Below are 18,806 nucleotides of genomic sequence, written 5' to 3'. Positions count from 1 at the left end.
GATAAAGTTGTGAAGAGTAAAGCAGGGTTAGGATAAAAAAATATGTACTCTTCACAACTTCATCCCTGACCTGTCTGGAGGGTTCCTTGTTTTTCATGATATTGTTTGATTCTTAATGTTCTCACACAAACCTCTGAGGCCTTCACAGACCACATCTCAATTTACTAATGTGACATCTGGAGGAGATGGGTCACTGTGGATTTTAATCAGGGGGCTGAATACAAATGCATTTCATAACTTTTAGATTTATATTGTATGAATAATTTCCATTACACTTCACAAATACTTGCTACTTAGTGTTGCTATCCCATAAAATCCCAATAAAAGATATTTAAGCTTGTGGGTGTAACACGAAAAAGTGTTAAAAAGTCCACAAGGTATGAATACTTTTTTAAAGGCTCTGTACCTATGTGCCTAGTTGGCTTCATGCTGCAATAGGAGGATAAAACATGGATTCCTTGGTGATGTCCAGGGGTGATCCCTTCCATGTCTTGGGCTGTGAGCACAGAGCCTCTCCATAGTATATTGCTCAGGACACTGTAATGGACACTTAATCCCGATGCAAGGAGTATTAAAAAAAAACCAAACAACGAAAAACAAACTTCCATATCTCGGTCATACAACCTGCAAGATTGTCAGTTGGTTAGAGGTGATCTTCAAGGATGTAGGATAAGATATAACAGTTTGGTGAGCGTCCAACACAATCATTCCCTCCAATCAGATCTGTCCATCTCCAGCAGTGGATGTATGGAGCCATGATGTTCCAGCCTTGTACACTGTTGCAGCCGTTCTCCGGTTCTGCGGATCAGCTCCTATTAAACCGAGTGTGATCTGCAGGACCCAAGAGCGGCCACTACACAGTGCACTACGGCCGGCGCAGGACCTGCAAACCCCTGATCGGTGCCGATTTGATATTGATGACTTATCCTAAAGGACGATATGGAGAGAATCACTGCACACTCATTCCAAGTCTTTAATTGTAGACGTGGTTCATACAAAATGTGTGAAGGCGACAGTGGACGTTTCGACCTAATCTGTCTTGATCACAGGGTTTCTTAGATAAAGGTGGAGTACTGCTGGCACTCCCGTGCCTGAGCCTGGGAGTAGAGCTTGGGCATAGGAGTGCCAGCAGTACTTCACCTTTATCTGAGCAATATTGTGTCCTGTGGTCCCTCCTATTTCTGGTGTCAGGAGATCACAGCTCAGGGCTTCATACACACTTGCTCTGGTTAATACTGCTGGCTGTGCAGATTCTTCTTTATCCAGTGTCACTAGGGTTAAGTAGATCCTCTGGTCTCCCGAACTCTGAATGAAAGCTATAGCCAGCTGTTCTCCATTACTAATCAGCTCTGCTATAAAGACTTCCCTCCTAGCTCAGGTAATTGCTGGTGATAGTTTTTTCTTAGCTTGCCTCTAGAGGGAACCTGTGAGCTGAGGACCAAGAAACCATTCAGAGAACATTTGCTGTGTGAATGCTGTGTTCCCTTCCTTTGTCCCTTTTGTTTTTTCCCCTCTGGTCCAGTCCTCATTATTACCTCTTGTTGTTTGGAGTGCTTTGTATGATTGCTGTTATTTTACCACTGTCTAATCCTCTTTGTGTCTTTAACCTAGAGTGGGACTAGCGTTCCTGCTGCCCTGCTCACTATACGGGCTGAGTCGAGGGAAAGACCGGGATAGGCACGCAATCGGCGGTGTGGTGAAATAACCTGTACAGTCCCTGATGGAAGTTCTGCCGCTTATCCAGGTTATGTAAATAAAAGCTTATAACCTAACTTTAAATTCATCCATTGGATTTATAAATTACTCTATTGAAAGCAGAAACCCTCCCAAATTTGGTTTAGGTTATAAAAATAAAGTTGCTGCAAAGCTGAAATATTTTCATTTAATGAATACAGGTCAGATTTTGGCAAGACAAAAGTTGTCGCCTTGTCATATAATGCACCCAATCCTAGTTTACATCCTCACCTGTGCTCACTAAATGATCGGTTAATTAGTGGGTGTGTATAAAAAACAAAACAAAAAAAAAACAGCACCCCAGACCTTCACTTGAACTGCAACTTGAACTCTGACAACATGCCAAAAATCCACCCTGCGACCAAAGCCTTGATTATCAAGAGGCTGAAGACCAGATCCACTGCGGAGGTGGCTGGCACCTTTAATGTGTCTCAGCGTCAAGTACAAAGAATTAAAAAAGAGTTGAAGAGACTGGAGATGTTTTTGACAATTCCAGGTCCGGCAGACCCCGCAAGACAACTGCTCAGGAGGAACGTTTGTTGGTTAGAAAATTCAAAGCCAGCCCCTGTTCCTCAGCAGCAGAGCTCCAACAGGCCTGGTCACCTCAAGTCCATGTTTCAACTAGAACATTTTGTAGGATTCTGTCTCGAACTGGTCTCCATGGTCAAATCAGTGCCCAGAAGCCAGCACTAAACTAAAGGCAATTTAAAAACCGTGTGGCATTTGCCAAGTCCCACAGCCGGAAAAGTGGCAGACTGTGAATTGCTCTGATGAATCTTCAGTTGAATTACACCACAGCCACCGCAAATACTGCAGGAGATCTACTGGAGCCTATATGGATCCAGAAAACAGGTAAGTTTGGTGGTAGAAAGATCATGGTCTGGGGTTACATTCAGTATCGGGGTGTGCGAAATATTTGCAAGGTGGAAGGCAATATCAATAGCCTAAAATATCAAGAAGTATTAGCTACGTTTACATTCCCAATCATAAAAGGGGTCAAATTCTGCAGCAGGAGGGTGCTCCATCTCATACAACCATCTCTACAACAAAGTTCCTCCTGGCAAAGAAGATCAAGGTGCTCAAGGACTGGCCAGCCCCATCACCAGACATGGACATCATTGAGCATGTTTGGGGTAGGATGAAAGAGGAAGCTTGGAAGACAAAACCAAAGAATCTAGATGAACTCTGGGAGGCATGTAAGACTGCATTCTTTGCTATTCCTGATGACGTCATCAATAAATTGTATGAATCATTGTTGAACCGCATGGATGCCGTCCTTCAAGCTCATGGAAGTCACATAAAATATTAAATATGGCTCTAATAGCAGCACAACTTCATTCACCAATGTTATGCCACATATCTTTGTATTAGAAGTTAATTATTTGTTTGAATTTCACATTACTTTCTGTGGGCGACAAAACTTTTGTCTTGCCAAAATCTGACCTTTCTGTGTTCATTAAATGATCAATATTTCAGCTTTGAAGCAACTTTATTTCCATAACCTAAACCAAATTTGGGAGTTTTCAGCTTTCAAAAGAGTAATTTATAAAACCAATGGATGAATTTAAAGTCAGGTTATAAGCTTTTATTTACATAACATGGATAAGTGACAGAACTTCTGTCAGGGACTGTATAAGGACGTTAGGGAGTACAGGGATCAGTCTGAGTTTACGAGGTGACCCTGCTCCCCTTTCCCTAGTGCAAGGACCCACCGTTGTATCGTGTACCATGTGTGTTGCGGCGCTCGCCAGGGGTTCCTGTGTACATGATGGAAACCCAATAGTCACTGCGTTACACATTGTGATCAAGACAGATTAGGCTGAAACGTTCTGCCTTGTCCCCTTCACCTATTTTGTATTAACCACGTCTACAATTACATAATAAGTGCGTGCAGTGATTTCCACTAGATCGGTACAAGGGCCATTCATAGTCAGTTCATTGGCACCTCCACATTATAGCTGAGTGCACACTGATCTCATTTATCCTGAGGATGGGTCTTCACTATCAAAGTTCTGGAAAACACCTTTAAAGCCCCAACTGCTCTCCCTTCCACCCCCCACCCCCTCCCCATGGCCATTTTGAGGGGGTCAAACCTGCTGACGGGCTCCATTTAAAAGCATTATGTCACAACCGTCCTCATCATAAGACACCTGCAAAGATCTAGAGTCGGGGTACAGGGACGGCAAGAATAAACCTTTTCCGTTGACCTGAAAACACGAGAAAAGAAAAAAAAAATGAATATAAAAAAAAAGCGTGACGACATTACGGGGCACAGAAAAGGAAAAGCTTTGTAATGCAGAATTCAAGGGGTGAGTGAACTCTGACCAATTTAGAGGACTTATCCTTAAAATAGGCCGTGTGTGTGTGTGTGTGTGTGTGTGAAGGGGGTGAGTCCGACTCTGGGGTGGGGCTCATAAAATAGACATGGTGGCCAACTGTACATACAGTGCCTTGCGAAAGTATTTGATCCCCTTGAATTTTTCAACCTTTTCCCACATTTCAGGTTTCAAACATAAAGATTAAAATTTTAAACAGCTGGAGCTGAGTGAGGTTGGATGGAGGCGTTTGTGAACAGCAGTTTTCAGCTCTTTCCACAGATTTTTGATTGGGTTCAGGTCTGGACTGTGACTTGGCCATTCTAACACCTGGATTCGTTTATTTGTGAACCATTCCATTGTAGATTTTGCTTTATGTTTGGGATCATTGTCTTGTTGGAAGACAAATCTCCGTCCCAGTCTCAGGTCTTTTGCAGACTCCAACAGGTTTTCTTCAAGAATGGTCCTGTATTTGGCTCCATCTTCCCATCAATTTTAACCATCTTCCCTGTCCCTGCTGAAGAAAAGCAGGCCCAAACCATGATGCTGTCACCACCATGTTTGACAGTGGGGATGATGTGTTCAGGGTGATGAGCTGTGTTGCTGTTACATATCGTTTGGCATTGTGCACAAATAGTTTGATTTTGGTGTCATCTGACCAGAGCACCTTCTTCCACATGTTTGGTGTCTCCCAGGTGACTTGTGGCAAACTTTAAACAACACTTTTATGGATATCTTTGAGAAATGGCTTTCTTCTTGCCACTCTTCCATAAAGGCCAGATTTGTGCAGTGTACGACTGATTGTTGTCCTATGGACAGACTCTCCCACCTCAGCTGTAGATCTCTGCAGATCATCCAGAGGGATCATGGGCCTCTTGGCTGCATCTCTGATCAGTCTTCTCCTTGTGTGAGATGAAAGTTTGGATGGACGGCCGGGTCTTGGTAGATTTGCAGTGGTATGATACTCCTTCCATTTCAATATGATCGCTTGCACAGGGCTTCTTGGGATGTTTAAGGTTTGGAAATCTTTTTGTAACCAAATCCAGCTTTAAACTTCTCCACAACAGTATCACGGACCTGCCTGCTGTGTTCCTTGGTCTTCATGATGCTATCTGCGCTTTATACAGAACACTGAGACTATCACAGAGCAGGTGCATTTATACGGAGGCTTGATTACACACAGGGGATTATATTTATCATCATCAGTCATTTAGGACAACATTGGATCATTCAGAGATCCTCAATCAACTTCTGGAGGGAGTTTGCTGCACTGAAAGTAAAGGGGGTGTGAATAATATTGCACGCCCCAATTTTCAGTTATTTTGTTTTTTACAAAAATTTAAAATAAGCAATAAATTTCGTTCACCTTCACAATTGTGTCCACTTGTTGTTGATTCTTCACCAGAACATTAATAATTTTTATCTTTATGTTTGAAGCCTGAAATGTGGGAAAAGGTTGAAAAATTCAAGGGGGCCGAATAATTTCGCAAAGGCACTGTATATCTCAATTAAACGGACGTTCATAATATTCGTCTGTTGCAGGCCCCTTGTTCATACTTGCCCCCTAAGTGGGTGGCAAGAATCTGGCATTCTAGTAAGTAGGTGGGCAACTTCGGCAATGGAGGGAAAACCCAACGTCGGACCCAGAGGCCATTGTTATTGGGTCACCTCTATACCATGCACTTCACGGGGTACAGCCAGGAGGAGCATTACAGAGTGCAAAATGGTCCCCCGACACGAGAGTCCACCCAATCACACCACGATGGCCCAGAAGTTGATAACAAAAGCTGGACTCCCCCTTTAAGACCCTTCCAAAGTGTCACCATCATCTCGTCAGGAGCTTGTGTATAAGAGACCACCACCAGAGAGGAGTATAGATGGCAGGTCCGTGCCCCAGGCGGGCGCGGCGCCTTGTACTGGATTACCTGAACGACCGAGGTTTCATCAATGGCCGCCTGCTCTTGTAGATCGCTCAAATCTTCTAGCCGCAAAGAAAGGACCTGATGTGGATTAGGTTCATCTTATTAAAATCTTTCCATGGATAGTTTTATTATAAAAAGGTGCATTAGAGATCAGGCGGACAGGTCTGTGATCAGGGAACGGCTCAGCTACACTGACAAGGTAATATTTAGGGGAGGGTATGTGCGTGACCAAAAACTTGCCAAACTTTAAAGCCCTCTCCACTTACGATCTGAGCAATAATATTTTCTATATACTGTGATCAGAGCTCAAATTTTTCCTAAAACCAGAGCTCCAACACAACCAGAAAGCCAAACAACTAAATTCTGCCTGCCACCACTAGAGGGAGCCGAGCGCAGACTGGTAGACAGTGAACTCCAGAATACCATAGTATGCAGTCAGCTCCTCAGCGCCCTCTGGTGGCGGATGCAGGGAGACAGTAAGGAGGCGGATTCCCCCAGGGTAGGAGATCCTTGGATCGGGAATCGTTGCAAAAATAATTTACCGACATGATTTAAAATAATTTCCCCATCTCCATAAATGGGGGATTATCAGACACAGCTTTTAAAACCAAGCACTTTTGCAATTTGCCACTTATTAACTAACGTTATATCCGCTTTTGAAATAACAATTTTTGTTCACGGCCACTGATAGGCGGACCCGCATATAATCAGGATCAGCGGATCCAACCAGATTTAAAAAAAATAAAAGCCAATTTGGGACCGGAATTGATCTCAGATATTTGTCCTTATGCCGATCCCCATATAAGTCTATGAGGATCCTAATATTGTGCTTTCAAATGGTGGTAGAATGGGTTAGGGGGAATAGAGCAGGGGCGTTATACTTAGAGCTTTTTCATGGCTCTGACGCTACTAGAGGGGCCACTCAATAACCCCCATACATATTTACGGCTTCTAAATTGATGAGACAATTCTGGGCAGCTGCAGGCTATTTTTAGACTGGGGGGGCCCAATAACCATGGGCCTCCCCAGCCTAATAATACCAGCCCCCAGCTGTCAGGCATCAAAATTGGTGGGAGGGTACTGCACGCTGGTATAATTTTTTTTTTTCTTTTTTTTTTTTTTAAAAAAGCCGCATGCGGTTCAACTTATTTTAATACACAGCCAAGGTAAGCACACGGCTGGGGGCTGCAGCCTGTAGCCATATGCTTTATCTGTGCTGGGTATCATAATATGGAGGACCCTACGCCAATATTTTTTATACCACTATAGACCTGCAGATAGCGTGTGCGATTCCAACCAATCACAGATGCTGTCACACAGGTTGAGGGCACGGTCTGACTCCAACTAATCAGACGCCGGGACTAACGGTGGGCGGGGGAAACAGTGAATAGTAAATAGTGTAGGAGGGTGAATGAGCGGCCCCGGAAGTAGTGTTAGAGCTGCGCAGGAGACTAGAAAAGTATAACGCTCCTGCTTTATTCCCTATTTTCTTTCTTTTTCCATTCTTTTTTCTGTTTTTTTAACTTCCGCGTGGCCGATTCTGGATAATCACATAGAGTTTCCTGAGAATTCCATGTCCAGGGTCGGTGTACGGAGAATAGGTATCCAGTATGGATCCCAAATTATACAGTCCGGGTTCGCCCATCACCATTCACGACTCATTGCCATGGAGACCGACCACCGTTGCGAGATGGCAAAACATGCGCATGGCTTACAGGCACTTTTCTATTGAGCTTGATTTTGATGCCGGCCAGGATCACCGCAGCTGTAGCTCAGTTCAGTGCACACAAGCTGGGCAGCAGCGGTGGTCGGTCGCCTAGGCAACAAGCTGTAAAATAAAATAAAAGAAGGGAATTTTGTTTACTCACCGTAAATTCCTTTTCTTCTAGCTCCTATTGGGAGACCAAGACAATTGGGGTGTATAGCTTCTGCCTCCGCAGGCCACACACAGTATTACACTTTAAAAAGTGTAACCCCTCCCCTCTGCCTATACACCCTCCCGTGCATCACGGGCTCCTCAGTTTGGTGCAAAAGCAGGAAGGAGGAAACTTATAAATTGGTCTAAGGTAATTTCAATCCGAAGGATGTTCGGAGAACTGAACCATTAACCAAAAAAACCATTCAACATGAACAACATGTGTACACAAAAGAACAACAGCCCGAAGGGAACAGGGGCGGGTGCTGGGTCTCCCAATAGGAGCTAGAAGAAAAGGAATTTACGGTAAGTAAACAAAATTCCCTTCTTTGTCGCTCCATTGGGAGACCCAGACAATTGGGACGTCCAAAAGCAGTCCCTGGGTGGGTAAAAGAATACCTCGATAAAAAGAGCCGAAAAACGGCCCCCTCTTACAGGTGGGCGACCGCCGCCTGAAGGACTCGCCTACCTAGACTGGCATCTGCCGAAGCATAGGTATGCACTTGATAGTGTTTTGTGAAAGTGTGCATACTAGACCAGGTAGCTGCCTGACACACCTGCTGAGCCGTAGCCCGGTGCCGCAATGCCCAGGACGCACCCACGGCTCTGGTAGAATGGGCTTTCAGCCCCGAAGGAAGAGGAAGCCCCGAAGAACGGTAGGCTTCAAGAATCGGTTCCTTGATCCACCGAGCCAAAGTTGACTTGGAAGCCTGCGAACCCTTACGCTGACCGGCGACCAGGACAAAGAGTGCATCTGAACGGCGCAGGGGCGCCGTGCGAGACACGTAGAGCCGGAGTGCTCTCACTAGATCTGATGAATGCAAATCCTTTTCACACTGGTGAACTGGATGAGGGCAAAATGACGGTAAGGAGATATCCTGATTGAGATGAAAAGGAGATACCACCTTAGGGAGAAACTCCGGGATAGGACGCAGAACCACCTTATCCTGGTGAAAAACCAGGAAGGGGGCTTTGCATGACAGCGCTGCAAGCTCTGACACTCTTCGGAGTGAGGTAATTGCCACAAGAAATGCCACCTTCTGCGAAAGACGTGATAAAGAGACATCCCTCAGCGGCTCGAAGAAGGGAATTTTGTTTACTTACCGTAAATTCCTTTTCTTCTAGCTCCAATTGGGAGACCCAGACAATTGGGTGTATAGCTATGCCTCCGGAGGCCACACAAAGTATTACACTAAAAGTGTAAAGCCCCTCCCCTTCAGCCTATACACCACCCGTGCTGCCACGGGCTCATCAGTTTTGGTGCAAAAGCCCGAAGGAGGAAAAAATTATAAACTGGTTTAAAGTAAATTCAATCCGAAGGAATATCGGAGAACTGAAACCATTTAACATGAACAACATGTGTATACAAAAACAGGGGCGGGTGCTGGGTCTCCCAATTGGAGCTAGAAGAAAAGGAATTTACGGTAAGTAAACAAAATTCCCTTCTTCTTTGTCGCTCCTTATTGGGAGACCCAGACAATTGGGACGTCCAAAAGCAGTCCCTGGGTGGGTAAATAATACCTCATAATAGAGCCGTAACGGCTCCGTCCTACAGGTGGGCAACTGCCGCCTGAAGGACTCGCCTACCTAGGCTGGCATCTGCCGAAGCATAGGTATGCACCTGATAGTGTTTCGTGAAAGTGTGCAGGCTCGACCAGGTAGCTGCCTGACACACCTGCTGAGCCGTAGCCTGGTGTCGCAAGGCCCAGGACGCTCCCACGGCCCTGGTAGAATGGGCCTTCAGTCCTGAGGGAACCGGAAGCCCCGAGGAACGGTAAGCTTCGAAAATTGGTTCCTTGATCCACCGAGCCAGGGTTGACTTGGAAGCTTGTGTCCCTTTACGCTGGCCAGCGACAAGGACAAAGAGTGCATCCGAGCGGCGCAGGGGCGCCGTACGAGAAATGTAGAGTCTGAGTGCTCTCACCAGATCTAACAAGTGCAAATCCTTTTCACATTGGTGAACTGGATTAGATCTTGGCGGACGTTGGTTTCCTAGCCTGTCTCATAGTGGCAATGACCTCTTGAGATAATCCTGAAGACGCTAGGATCCAGGACTCAATGGCCACACAGTCAGGTTGAGGGCCGCAGAATTCAGATGGAAAAACGGCCCTTGGGACAGCAAATCTGGTCGGTCTGGCAGTGCCCACGGTTGGCCGACCGTGAGATGCCACAGATCCGGGTACCACGACCTCCTCGGCCAGTCTGGAGCGACGAGGATGACGCGGCGGCAGTCGGCCCTGATCTTGCGTAACACTCTGGGCAACAGTCCCAGAGGAGGAAACCCATAAGGAAGCCAAAACTGCGACCAATCCTGAACTAAGGCGTCTGCCGCCAGAGCTCTGTGATCTTGAGATCGAGCCATGAATGTTGGGACCTTGTTGTTGTGCCGTGACGCCATTAGGTCGACGTCCGGCATCCCCCAGCGGCAACAGATCTCCTGAAACACGTCCGGGTGAAGGGACCATTCACCTGCGTCCATCCCCTGGCGACTGAGAAAGTCTGCTTCCCAGTTTTCTACGCCCAGGATGTGAACTGCGGATATGGTGGATGCTGTGGCTTTCACCCACAGCAGAATCCGCCGGACTTCCTGGAAGGCTTGCCGACTGCGTGTCCCACCTTGGTGGTTGATGTAAGCCACCGCTGTGGAGTTGTCCGACTGAATTCGGATCTGCTTGCCTTCCAGCCACTGCTGGAACGCTTTTAGGGCAAGATACACTGCCCTGATCTCCAGAACATTGATCTGAAGTGAGGACTCTTGCTGAGTCCACGTACCCTGAGCCCTGTGGTGGAGAAAAACTGCTCCCCACCCTGACAGACTCGCGTCCGTCGTGACCACCGCCCAGGATGGGGGTAGGAAGGATTTCCCCTTCGATAATGAGGTGGGAAGAAGCCACCACCGAAGGGAAGCTTTGGTTGCCTGAGAGAGGGAGACGTTCCTGTCTAGGGACGTCGGCATCCTGTCCCACTTGCGTAGGATGTCCCATGCGCAAAGCGGTTGTGTGGGCACCAGAAATCCTGCCTGGGTCTCCCTGAGCTTGTCTCTCCTCTCCAGCGTTAGCAGAGCTGAGAGGAATGGCTGCCGGCGTCCTGAGGAGAGGAGGGAGGCGTGGGCGTGACCCAGAAAAGTGCGGGAACTGGTGCCCCACTGTGCAGAGTGAGGGGGGTGGAGTATGCAAAGCATGCTCCAGCCCTCAGTGCTGCCGTCCTGTACAGCGTCCCGCCCTTCCCCTGACTGGCAGGGCTGGGGGCGGGAAGAAAACGAGACTAGGCCGCAAAAGTCGGGGACTCGAGTTATAAGCGCGGCCGCCGTATAAGCACGGTCGGCGCGGAAGTCCCCGGCGCACTAACAGTCCCAGCCGCGCCGCAGTGATAACCATGGCAGCGGCGGTCAGCGCGGCAGTCCCCCTACACGAACACACTCAGCGACGCTGAAGTGTGTAATGGCACAAACGCAGTCAGCGCTGCTGTCCCCGGTGCACTAGCACACCCAGCAATGCTGGAGTGTTGCTGTGCGCGGTCCCCACGGGGACACAGAGTACCTCAAAGTAGCAGGGCCATGTCCCTGAACGATACTCGGCTCCTATCCAGCATGGTCCTCAGGAGCTGTGGATGGAGCACGGTCTCCTGTGCCTGGAGACCGAAAGGATCCCACTTCACCCAGAGCCCTAATTGAGGGATGGGGAAGGAAAGCAGCATGTGGGCTCCAGCCTCCGTACCCGCAATGGATACCTCAACCTTAAGAACACCGCCGACAAGAGTGGGGTGAGAAGGGAGCATGCTGGGGGCCCTGTTATGGGCCCTCTTTTCTTCCATCCGACATAGTCAGCAGCTGCTGCTGACTAAGCTGTGGAGCTATGCGTGCATGTCTGACCTCCTTCGCACAAAGCATAAAAACTGATGAGCCCGTGGCAGCACGGGGGGTGCATAGGCTGAAGGGGAGGGGCTTTACACTTTTAGTGTAATACTTTGTGTGGCCTCCGGAGGCATAGCTATACACCCAATTGTATGGGTCTCCCAATAAGGAGCGACAAAGAAAGGTGGTTTTTGAAGAGCCATTAACACCCTGTTAAGGTCCCAGGGTTCCAGCGGACGCTTGTAGGGTGGAACTATGTGGCAAACTCCCTGAAGGAACGTGCGGACCTGCGGAAGCCTTGCCAGGCGCTTTTGAAAAAATACTGAGAGCGCCGATACTTGTCCCTTGAGAGAGCCGAGTGACAAACCCTTGTCCATTCCGGATTGAAGGAATGAAAGAAAAAATGGGTAAGGCAAAAGGCCAGGGAGTAAAACCCTCATCAGAGCACCAGGACAAGAAGATCCGCCATGACCTGTAATAGATCTTGGCGGACGTTGGCTTCCTGGCCTGTCTCATGGTGGCAATGACATCCTGAGATAAACCCGACGACGCTAGGAGCCAGGACTCAATGGCCACACAGTCAGGTTGAGGGCCGCAGAATTCAGATGGAAAAACGGCCCTTGTGACAGCAGGTCTGTGCGGTCTGGAAGCGCCCACGGCTGACCCACCGTGAGATGCCACAGATCCGGGTACCACGACCGCCTCGGCCAATCTGGAGCGACGAGAATGGCGCGACGACAGTCGGATCTGATCTTGCATAACACTCTGGGCAACATCGCCAGAGGAGGAAACACATAAGGGAGTCGAAACTGCGACCAATCCTGAACTAACGCGTCCGCCGCCAGAGCTCTGTGATCTTGAGACCGTGCCATGAAGGCCGGGACCTTGTTGTTGTGCCGTGACGCCAAGAGATCGACGTCCGGCGTTCCCCAGCGGTGACAGATCTCTCGAAACACGTCTGGGTGAAGAGACCATTCCCCCGCGTCCATGCCCTGATGACTGAGAAAGTCTGCTTCCCAGTTTTCTACGCCCGGGATGTGAACTGCGGAGATGGTGGAGGCTGTGGCCTCCGCCCACAGCAGAATCCACCGGACTTCCTGGAAGGCTTGACGGCTGCGCGTGCCGCCCTGGTGGTTGATGTACGCGACCGCCGTGGCGTTGTCCGACTGTATTCGGATCTGCCTGCCCTCCAGCCACCGCTGAAACGCCTTTAGGGCTAGATACACTGCCCTTATCTCCAGAACATTGATCTGAAGGGAAGACTATCGGAGTCCAGGTTCCCTGAGCCCTGTGGTGGAGAAAAAAACGCTCCCCACCCTGACAGGCTCGCGCCGTCGTGACCACAGCCCAGGATGGGGGCAGGAAGGATTTTCCCTGCGATAGAGAAGTGGGAAGAAGCCACCACTTAAGAGAGGTTTTGGCTGCAAGGGAAAGAGAGACGTTCCTGTCGAGGGACGTCGACCTCCTGTCCCATTTGCGGAGAATGTCCCATTGGAGTGGGCGCAGATGGAACTGCGCGAAGGGCACTGCCTCCATTGCTGCCACCATCTTCCCCAGGAAGTGCATGAGGCGCCTCAAGGGGTGTGACTGACCCCGAAGAAGAGATTGCACCCCTGTCTGCAGCGAAAGCTGTTTGTCCAGCGGTAGCTTGACTACCGCTGACTGAGTATGAAACTCCATCCCAAGGTACGTCAGTGATTGGGTCGGTGTCAACTTGGATTTTGGGAAGTTGATGATCCACCCGAACTGCTGGAGAGTCGCCAGAGCGACGGAAAGGCTGTGTTGACACATCACCCGGGAGGGTGCCCTGACTAGGAGATCGTCTAAGTAAGGGATCACCGAGTGGCCCTGAGAGTGTAGGACCGCCACAACGGATGCCATGATCTTGGTGAAGACCCGTGGAGCTGTCGCCAGGCGTCGCAAAAGCGGGAGAGCCTGCCACCGACCGAGGATGCGGTTCGGGGAGGCCGAAAGTCATGAGGAGCCGCCTTGGAGGCAGTGCCTCCGGCGGTTTTTTGGGGGCGTGACTTAGACCGCCACGCATAAGAGTTCCTCTGGCCCTTCTCTGGCCTGTTGGACGAGGAGGATTGGGACTTGGCTGAGGGCCGAAAGGACCAAAACCTCGGTTGTATTTTCCGTTGCTGAGGTCTCTTCGGTTTGGACTGGGGTAAGGACGAGTCCTTTCCCTTGGATTCCTTAATAATTTCATCCAATCGTTCGCCAAACAATCGGTCGCCAGAAAACGGCAAACCGGTTAAGAACTTCTTGGAAGCAGAGTCTGCCTTCCATTCGCGTAGCCACATGGCCCTGCGGACTGCCACCGAATTAGCGGATGCTACCGCTGTACGGCTAGCAGAGTCCAGGACGGCGTTCATGGCGTAGGACGAAAAAACCGACGCCTGAGAAGTCAAAGACGCAACTTGCGGAGCAGAGTACGTGTGTCCGCATTAATCTCAGACAGACAAGCTGAGATAGCTTGGAGTGCCCACACGGCTGCAAAGGCCGGGGCAAAAGACGCGCCTGTGGCTTCATAGATGGATTTCACCAGGAGCTCTATCTGCCTGTCAGTGGCATCCTTGAGCGATGAGCCATCTGCAACCGATACCACAGATCTAGCCGCCAGTCTAGAGACTGGAGGATCCACCTTGGGACATTGAGCCCAACCCTTAACTACGTCAGAGGGGAAGGGGTAACGTGTGTCATTAAGGCGCTTAGTAAAGCGCTTGTCCGGAAATGCTCTGTGCTTCTGGACAGCATCTCTGAAGTTAGAGTGATCGAAAAACGCACTCCGTGTACGTTTGGGAAACCTAAACTGGTGTTTCTCCTGCTGCGAAGCCGACTCCTCTATAGGTGGAGTTGGGGGAGAAAGATCTAGCACCTGGTTGATGGACGCTATAAGGTCATTTACTATGGCGTCCCCTTCAGGTGTATCAAGATTGAGAGCAACGTCAGGGTCAGAACCCTGAGCTGCGACCTCCGCCTCGTCCTCCAGAGAGTCCTCAAGCTGAGACCCCGAGCAGCGTGAGGAAGTCGGGGGAAGATTCCCAGCGAGCCCGCTGCGGCGCAGACCGAGAGGGGCCTGGAGGCGATGATCCAACAGTGCCCGGGGCCTGTGTAAGGACTGGTCTGGACTGCAAGGCTTCTAGTAGCTTGGCAGACCATTTGTCCATAGACTGAGCCATGGATTGTGAAAGCGACTCAGAGAGTTTCTCAGCAAAAACTGCAAACTCTGTCCCTGCCGCCTGGACAGTGGAAGCAGGAGGGTCTGCCTGAGCCGAGGGGCCCACTAGTGACCGAGGCTCCGGCTGAGCAAGTGCAACAGGGGTCGAGCATTGCTCACAGTGAGGGTAGGTGGAACCCGCAGGTAACATAGCCCCACAAGAGGTACAGGTTGCAAAAAAACCCTTTGCCTTAGCGCCCTTGCTCCTTGTGTACGACATGCTGTTGTCTCCTAGGAGGGTGATCACTGAGGGTATATAGCCAAAAGCAAAACAACCCGGCCGAACAGAGAAAATTATATATATATATATATACACACATATATACATATACACACTCCGGCACCCTAGGGGGACCAGCACCGGGTGACCGGTGTGGCTTACCGACCGCCCAAAGCGGTGTGTGTCCACCAGATTCCCTGCCTTAGGTCTCCCAGAGCTGCAGAGCTCGTTCCTGAAATCCTCCACCAGCAGAATGTAAAAATGGCTGCCAGAGCTCTCAGGGGAGGAGGGAGCCGTGGGCGGCGACTAGTAAAGTGCGGGAATCTGGGGCCCCACAGTGATCAGCGAGGGGGGGGGGAGGAAACCTAAAGTATGCTCCAGCCCTCACTGCCGACGTCAGGTCGACCGTCCCGCCCTTACCCCTGACTGGCAGGCCCGGGGGCGGGAGTTATGGTACTAGGCCGCAATGAAGCCGGGGACTAAATTTAATACCGCGGCCGACAAACAGGTGCGGTCGGCGCGGAAGTCCCGGTCTTCACAAACCAGCAGCTGCTGCAGCGTCTGTGAAACAAGCGCTCCATGCACCGTCCCCATGGGGACACAGAGTACCTTTAGATGCAGGGCCCTGTCCCTGAGGATACATAGACGCCTGTCCGGCAGATTCCCACAGGGGCTGCGGAGGGAGCCCGGTCCCAGTGAATGGATGACCGGTTAGGATCCCACTTCTCCCAGAGCCTCTAAGGGATGGTGAAGGAAAACGGCATGTGGCTCCAGCCTCTGTACCCGCAATGGGTACCTCAACCTTAACAGCACCGCCAACTTAGTGGGGTGAGAAGGGAGCATGCCGGGGGCCCTGTGGGGGCCCTCTTTTCTTCCAACCGATAAAATCAGCAGCTGCTGCTGACTAAAATGGGAATGCATGAGTGGATGTGTGCCTCCTTCCACACAAAGCATAAAACTGAGGAGCCCGTGATGCACGGGAGGGTGTATAGCAGAGGGGAGGGGTTACACTTTTTAAAGTGTAATACTTTGTGTGGCCTCCGGAGGCAGAAGCTATACACCCAATTGTCTGGGTCTCCCAATGGAGCGACAAAGAAAGAAGGGAATTTTGTTACTTACCGTAAATTCCTTTTCTTCTAGCTCCAATTGGGAGACCCAGACGATTGGGTGTATAGCTACTGCCTCCGGAGGCCACACAAAGTATTACACTAAAAAGTGTAAGGCCCCTCCCCTTCTGCATATACACCCCCCGTGGGATCACGGGCTGCTTCAGTTTTAGTGCAAAAGCAAGAAGGAGGAAAGCCAATAACTGGTTAAACAATTCAATCCGAAGGAACATCGGAGAACTGAAACCATTCAACATGAACAACATGTGTACCCGAACAACCAAAAATCCCGAAGGAACAGGGGCGGGTGCTGGGTCTCCCAATTGGAGCTAGAAGAAAAGGAATTTACGGTAAGTAACAAAATTCCCTTCTTCTTCGGCGCTCCATTGGGAGACCCAGACGATTGGGACGTCCAAAAGCAGTCCCTGGGTGGGTAAATTAATACCTCAAATTTGGACTGTAAAAACAGCCCTTCCCTACATGGAGGCAACCGCCGCCTGCAGGACTCTTCTACTTAGGCTGGCATCCGCCTAAGCGTAGGCATGCACCTGATAACGCTTGGTGAAGGTGTGCAGACTCGCCCAGGTAGCCGCCTGGCACACCTGCTGAGCCGTAGCCTGGTGCCGTAATGCCCAGGACGCACCCACGGCTCTGGTAGAATGGGCCTTCAGCCCTGATGGAACCGGAAGCCCAGCAGAACGGTAGGCTTCAAGAATTGGTTCCTTGATCCATCGAGCCAGGGTGGATTTGGAAGCTTGCGACCCTTTGCGCTGACCAGCGACAAGTACAAAGAGTGCATCCGAGCGGCGCAGGGGCGCCGTGCGGGAAATGTAGATTCTGAGCGCTCTCATCAGATCCAACAAATGCAAATCCAATTCATATCGATGAACTGGATGAGGACAAAAGGAAGGTAAGGAGATATCCTGACTGAGATGAAAAGGGGGATACCACCTTGGGGAGAAACCCCGGAATCAGGCGCAGCACTACCTTGTCTTGGTTAAACACCAGGAAGGAAGCTTTGGATGACCGCGCTGCTAGCTCGGACACTCTCTGAAGAGACGTGACCGCTACCAAAAAGGTCACTTTCTGTGAAAGTCGAGAAAGTGAAACATCCCTCAGAGGCTCAAAGGGCGGCTCCTGGAGAGCAATTAGTACCCTGTTCAGATCCCATGGGTCTAACGGCCTCTTGTACGGAGGGACAATGTGACAAACCCCCTGCAGGAACGTGCGTACCTGAGGAAGTCGTACTATGAGCTTCAGAAAAAATACAGACAGCGCTGGGACTCGTCCGTTAAGGGAGCCGAGCGACAAACCTTTTCCCAAACCAGATTGCAGGAAGGAAGGAAAAGTAGGCAATGCAAATGTCCAGGGAGACACTCCCTGAGCAGAGCACTAAGATAAGAATATCTTCCACGTCTTGTGGTAGATCTTGGCAGACGTCGGCTTCCTAGCCCGTCTCATGGTGGCAATGACGTCTTGAGATAATCCTGAAGACGCTAGGATCCAGGACTCAATGGCCACACAGTCAGGTTCAGGGCTGTAGAATTCAGATGGAAAAACGGCCCTTGGGACAGTAAGTCTGGCCGGTCTGGTAGTGCCCACGGTTGGCCGACCGTGAGATGCCACAGATGCAGGTACCACGACCTCCTCGGCCAGTCTGGGGCGACGAGGATGGCGCGGCGGCAATCGGAGCTGATCTTGCGTAGCCCTCTGGGCAACAGTGCCAGAGGGGGAAACACATAGGGTAGCTGGAACTGCGACCAATCCTGAACTAAGGCGCTTGCCGCCAGAGCTCTTTGATCGTGAGACCGCGCCATGAAAATCGGGCCCTTGTTGTTGTGCCGAGACGCCATTAGGTCGACGTCCGGCCTCCCCCAGCGGCTACAGATTTCTTGAAACCCGTCCGGGTGCAGAGACCATTCCCCTGCGTCCATGCCCTGGCGACTGAGGAAGTCTGCTTCCCAGTTTTCTACGCCCGGGATGTGAACTGCGGATATGGTGTATGCTCTGTCTTCCACCCACATCAGAATCCGCTGGACTTCCTGGGAGGCTTGCCGACTGCGTGTTCCGCCTTGGTGGTTGATGTATGCCACCGCTGCGAAGTTGTCCGACTGAATTCGGATCTGTTTGCCTTCCAGCCTCTGCTGGAAGGCTTGCAGGGCAAGATACCCTGCCCAGATTTCCAGAACATTGATCTGAAGGGTGGACTCCTCTGAAGAGAGTCCTTGCCCGTCTGAGAAAGGGGTACGTTCCTGTCTAGGGACGTCGACTTCCCATCCCATTGGCGAAGAATGTCCTATAGAAGTGGACGCAGATGAAACTGCGCGAAAGGGACTGCCTCTGTATGAGGCGTCTTAAGGGGTGTGACTGGCCTTGAAGGAGAGACTGCACCCCCGTCTGTAGTGAACGCTGTATGTCCAGCGGGAGCTGCACTATCGCTGAGAGAGTGTGAAGCTCCATGCCAAGATATGTCAGCGATTGGGTCGGTGTCAGATTTAACTTGGAAAAGTTTATGATCCAC

At 50.3% G+C, this 18,806-nt stretch overlaps 1 protein-coding gene across 1 annotated transcript in view; it reads right to left on the bottom strand.

The window, feature by feature from the left end:
* Nucleotides 1–18,806, bottom strand: part of PRDM15 (PR/SET domain 15) — a 178,289-nt gene that overhangs the window by 38,091 nt on the left and 121,392 nt on the right. The window contains exons 23-24 of the mRNA XM_075333299.1: nt 5,975–6,049; nt 3,828–3,941 (exon numbers count right to left, since the gene is read on the bottom strand). Of these exons, the coding sequence (XP_075189414.1) occupies nt 3,828–3,941; nt 5,975–6,049 (189 nt within the window). The remainder of the gene's footprint in view (nt 1–3,827; nt 3,942–5,974; nt 6,050–18,806) is intronic.

This window comes from Anomaloglossus baeobatrachus, chromosome 2 (assembly GCF_048569485.1).
Source record: "Anomaloglossus baeobatrachus isolate aAnoBae1 chromosome 2, aAnoBae1.hap1, whole genome shotgun sequence".
NCBI classification, from domain to species: Eukaryota; Metazoa; Chordata; class Amphibia; order Anura; family Aromobatidae; genus Anomaloglossus; species Anomaloglossus baeobatrachus.
Note: the sequence above shows the minus strand (reverse complement) of the source record. Positions and strands in the feature narration are given on the sequence as shown.